At 32.5% G+C, this 5,715-nt stretch overlaps 1 protein-coding gene across 1 annotated transcript; it reads right to left on the bottom strand.

Annotated features, from left to right (window-relative positions):
• On the bottom strand, positions 1-5,384 carry LOAG_07867 (K -dependent Na /Ca exchanger; the record flags this gene model as incomplete). Its single annotated transcript, XM_003143399.1, has 12 exons — positions 1-286; positions 369-449; positions 763-818; positions 1,467-1,586; positions 1,872-2,021; positions 2,991-3,083; positions 3,296-3,387; positions 3,646-3,784; positions 3,973-4,150; positions 4,336-4,426; positions 4,691-4,817; positions 5,224-5,384. Coding segments are annotated over 12 exons (1,574 nt in total), but the record flags the coding sequence as incomplete, so codon positions are not given.
• Positions 5,385-5,715: the final 331 nt, after the last annotated feature.

Below are 5,715 nucleotides of genomic sequence, written 5' to 3'. Positions count from 1 at the left end.
TTACTTACAAGCAATAGCGAGTGGACAAATGACATAGCCTAATTCTATTAACACACTAAGTGAACAAAATGCTAGATAAGCAATAATCATCACTATTCCGAATATTTTATTCATTTCCCATCGACAGATTTTCACAGCAACTATTAAGACAATCAGCATCAGAAACAAAAGACCAACAGAACAGATAAGGCCTTTTGAAACGACGGGTATAGTGCCCAAACGGGAATTTGATGATGGCCTGGTCAGCCAACGAATTGCGAATTGCAACAACCAAGGAATTGGCAATCTGCAATTATAGAATTTCGATTTCTTTTTCAGAAATAATGCTTCATAATTGTGTTTCCTACGGAAATATTATATGAACGTACCCGACACAAATGTCGAAAAGATTGCTTCCTATGGAGCTTGACACAGCCATGTCACCAAGTCCTTTACGAGCAACGATTACACTGAAATGATTTATTTTTATTTAGACAAGTAATCTGTGTAATATTAGGAAAAATTAATTCCATTTTAATAAAAGACAAATATGAACATAGTAAAACTTTGAAGTAAACCTAGATAATAAAACTCTAAAGAAATTTTAAAATGTAGATCTTCCCTGATTAGTAAATTCAAGACACATACTAAACAATTCTCTCTTTTACTGAAAGAAAAGTGTTGCGCACATAGATAAGTAATAATTGGCAATACTTATTTCCTGATTTAGCCAGGAATTTTTCATAAATTTACGTCATAAATTAAACACATTAACGATTGAACCTGGAAATGAGATCAGATACGCTTGTGCCAGCAGCTAACACCGTCAAACCCATTATCTAAATGTATAAATTTGTAATAACACTGCTGATCTCTTGATTTCAAAAATAAGAATGAAAAATTGATTCGTTTCAGCACTGTTATCTGAAATAGCTAGAAAGAAACCAAAATACAGTACTGACAGAATAAGTACAAGCGTACCATTAAAACTTTTGGCCAGAGCTCTAAAATTAAACGAATATCGCTTCTGATCTTTAGATGTTAGCCAAAAACATTAGCCAAAAAAAGACCCATCATATAAATCAGCAATATTATTCATCTAATCCTAATTCCTACGTTACATTATTTGATTTATGAAATACTTTCTAAGTCGAAGGCACTTTAATCATTTTTTTCTAATACTTAACTAAATGGAAAGTAAAAAAAAAATTCGAGAGAAGCTGCAGAAGATTCATGAATTAAAAAACATTAAAAACTGTTATGAGGTTTAACCATGGAAACTATGAATATAAAAAAAGGCGAATACCGTGCTATCGCATCAATTTAATTAATTATTACTGGCGCAGATGGCAATCTTACGAAGTCGAAAAAAGAATTGATCAAACAAATTTGCAAATATATGCAACACAATCACATTGTCAGTCATAACGCGTGAAATGTGATGATAATATGGTACTGTGATTTTAACTTTAAAAAAGCTCTGTTACCTCATCCGGTACATTTAATGTTTCACCGATTACCTTTGCCCACCAAACCATCAAATATGAGAAAAAACCAATCCATAAAATTGATCCCATGAAAGTTATCACAAAATACTTCCTGGATGACTGAAAATAATGGGATAGATATCAAGGTAAAAGTTCAAGATGTTTTACCTACCATTATATAAGTCCAAAAAAAGAAAACGGATGGATATTAGTAAAATATCCACCTCATTTCCTCTAAAAATTGCTCAGCACTTTCTCGAGAAATCTTTCGAGCAAAAAATGATAAGTTGCGTCTGCTTTGGCTCTTTGATAACTACCTTTGGTCACATTTTCTACTTCTCTTCCTCATACTCACTTGCAAGAATCTTTCCTACCTGCCGGTTTCTTTCCACCGAATTAACTTACGGAATTTCTCGAATCTGGAAGTGTGTAATAAAGTGGAAGCATAATTGGCGCCAAAAACAGATAAGATAACCGTGCTTTAGTGGAAGATGGCCACGAGATGTTAATCGGTATTTCCGACTTATTAGCGCTTTCTTTCAATACTGCGCACGTCTGAACAAAAGAAATTTTGGCTGAACTGGGTGTCGGTAGAGCCGAAAAAATGTTATGAGTTGTTTTAATTAGAATTCAGAACATTTTTCAGACAAATGATTTATTACATCAAATTAATAGAATAAATATTTTGATGTCTAAAATGATGAATCATTTATCCAAATCCAACTTTTCCAATTTTTTAACCAATCTTAATTGCAATGTTCAATGTTGCAGACAAAGCCCTTTGTTGTAAACTTTTTCCAATCTTCTAATTAAGCTTACATGCAATTGTCGGAATGTCTTAAAGAACATATGTGCAAATGTCGAAATTTTAGAATCTCTAGTGTGCCACCTAAACCAATGTGTCTGGAATGTTAAAGCATTCCCATTATATAAGGAGGTAGGATCAGTCATCCTAACGGTCACTTATCAAGTCCAAAAGCTCCTGCAGTTACGCAATCTGACAGCTCGCTCAATCACTCAATAGGGCAGCTCGTGCAAGCATTCTAGGCGACAGCTTAGTCAGGCGTTCAATTTGACAACGGTTCAACGGCAGAGAAGCGGCAATTCAACAATTCAAAGTAGGAGCGAAAGACTGTTTGATATCCTTTAATATTATTTATTGTATATTGTTCATTTCGTCCCCATCATTATTTCAGTGCGATATTTGTATCATATCATATAAGACTAATAAAGGTTAGTATTGACATTGCGGAGTTAAAACAATAAAAAATAAATTACAAAATCTTTCCCTGCCACTGGGACAAACTGATATTTTTGTAGGGCATTGGCTTATTCTTATTCTCCATGTTTCATTTTTCTGCTTATTGCTCCAATTTTTTCCTTTCTTCTAAATTTTAAATATTTTGATTTTTTTTGAAAATTTATATAAAAAAGTTAAATGTTAAAATGACTTCGCGAATCCTAAGTCATAGATTAATAGAATAAACCTGGAATGAAAATGAAAATGCAATAAATACATTTTACCTCATATACAACAACTTTTTCAGAATATCTAGGGATTTGTCGAGTTATTTCACAATTTGTTTCATTCATCAATTCTGTTATCGATCCGGGAAGCTGAAACTTGGGCAACCTTGAAACAATCGTATATTGTAATTATCAAAATGGTTCTATTTAAGAATATTTCTTCCTCCAATTTCGATAAGTCATTTTGTCAGCGTGTCATTTCATCGATAAACTTAGAACTTCTAAAATTCAGACGGTTTGACAAACTAATTGAAGAAATTTTAGTTGCAAAAACTAAATAGTATTCCTCAACTTGCCTCAACCTCAGGCATAGCATTTGAGATTTTATTTTGACAATTTTTTTGCGTCACATTATGCAATATTGCTGTTGTCATTTTAGTGAATTCATTTGAATCTAAAAAATGATTTTTCAGGAGTCAATGATTCAAATTTCTTATTTATTGAGACTATTCATTGTCAACAAATTTTGCAACACTGCTTGTTGGCCGCATTTGCCTTATTTGTGATATCATCAAAAAATGAAGAAATAAACTTTTAACTGCATACTAAATTAAATGGGTTTTAATTAACTCCAGCCAATTACCGAATATGTTTCGACACCTTTTAATTATAAAAAAACTTAAAACTTATGCTGAAATTCACAAACAAAAACCTTTTACAGAGTGGGAAACTTTCGCCACTGCAGCCCTATTTTGCATCGAAATTGATTTCATTTGCTTCACAGCAATGATAGATGGTGAAGGTGTTGCTTCTTGTATTGATATATTATTCAGAAGTGGAAACCATAAATGCTGGAAATGAAACTGGAAGAATATTTGGGAGATCTAGACAAGGAATTAAAATTCATCACAATATCAATTTTTTAATATTAATTTGTGAACAAAGGATAAGGAAAGGTTATATGAAGAATAATGGGACTTAAAATTATTAACTTGAAATTATTCTTTAATCCACAACTTAGCACACAACAATTATCGACCTGCGACGTTTTGTACAGGATAAGTTTAAAAATTTTTTGCAGCTGTCTGTTATAACTCATAACAACACCATAAATAATATAAATAATGAAGAGTGACATCGCTTCGTACCACTGAATTTCTTCGTCCAGGAAAAACAATACAAGTAAAAACAATGCTAATATGTAGAAAAAAATATCTCTGAAATAACTGATTGACGACAGTTCAGCGAAATTAAGTTTTGTGCATATGTGATCATTTTATAGTGGTCACTACTTGATTGTAAGCTAGGTAATTAGTTCTTGAAAAACTGACCAATTTCGAATGAGTGAAATATTTATACAAAATTATAAGTCTTCTTGTTTTGAAATAAATGTGAATCATACCTGAGCATGGGCCACCAAGTAATTTTAAGTATTTCTAGTGAGAAGAATGTACAGAATGCCAATACACATAGAATATTGAATGTGGCACTGCCTTAAATGATTCGTTTTCTTTCCATTTAATGAATTTAGAACTTGTTTAATATGTTATTCAATGCAATAAGCTTATGTCTGGAGTTCAAGAAAATGAGAATGTGAATGAAAGAGAGGAAGAAGAAGAGAAGAAACGAAGAACTGGTGTTCCAAATAGGTTCTCGGATTTTTGATTAATAAATTCAGGATGCATAACACGAAGGACTAATTCATTAAAGTTTTTAAGGGAAGAACTGAATGCGTTGGGAAGTAAAATTAATCTCACCAACAATGGTCCCAATGCCGACATTATTCTGAGTAATAAAAACACCAAATAAACTGGCAAAAAATTCAGGCGCAGAACCACCGGCAGCCAGAAATGTAGCACCAGCAACATCGCTCGATATTGATAGCTGTAATAATTCATCACACTGGTAATGATCGGGTAATTAAGTTAGTGTGATAGGAATAAAAATTAAGTTGGAAATCGTGGAAAGTTTGTGACTTGTAACAAAAGTGAGTCATCTTAATAATTCCTGAATTTTTTCATATTTTTAGATTTCCAATAAGTTGTTTTCATTCATCAAATCCCAGATTTTGGTAGATTAGTTGAAATTTTTGATTAGAAATCATGATTTTGAAAAAATAAGAAATTCTGATTGGACTGTATTCAGACTGATCAGATTTTGTGATATATTTTTCTTTTTGAATGAATGAATGCGAAAGATATCTGAATAACTTGTAAACAATGGATGATTTTTTCCATTCAAATGTCCACACTTTTCGTGATTTGGAAAAGTTTTTGACAAAGTCTCGCACCTTCACTATAATTACACTAAGTGAGGGGACGAAAAATTCATCGGAAACGATGGAAATGGCGATAAACATATAAATGAGACCAAAGAAATGCAGAAAAAGTGCACCACGACGACGTTGCTCCAGTGTAAAATAGTCAGTCGGGAAAAAACTGGAACTTGAACCTGGAAATTGAATTTCAATTTTCTGGCGTTAACCATTGAAGTGGAATTTTTAATTATTTGATACGAAGGTAAAAATTAACCACTGGAACTGGCTGCTGAATGGAAGCAATGATCGGTGCTTGCTATAGTGAGCAGTCGACGAAATTTGAACAACCGGACAAATGGTGAATTCTTTGAAACCAATAATTCATGTTTACTTTTTAAAGAAGTGACAACTTTATACCAGTTACTCCTCTTTGATTTAAGCAACCTGAATTTGGGACTTCAGAATAAACTTTAAAAAACAAAACGATGAAGTAATAATCCATGACAGCGCTATGTCCGAAATTTC

Source organism: Loa loa (assembly GCF_000183805.2).
Source record: "Loa loa unplaced genomic scaffold supercont3.40, whole genome shotgun sequence".
Lineage (NCBI taxonomy): Eukaryota > Metazoa > Nematoda > Chromadorea > Rhabditida > Onchocercidae > Loa > Loa loa.
The sequence above is the reverse complement of the archived record's forward strand: the minus strand, read 5'-3'. Positions and strand labels throughout refer to the sequence as shown.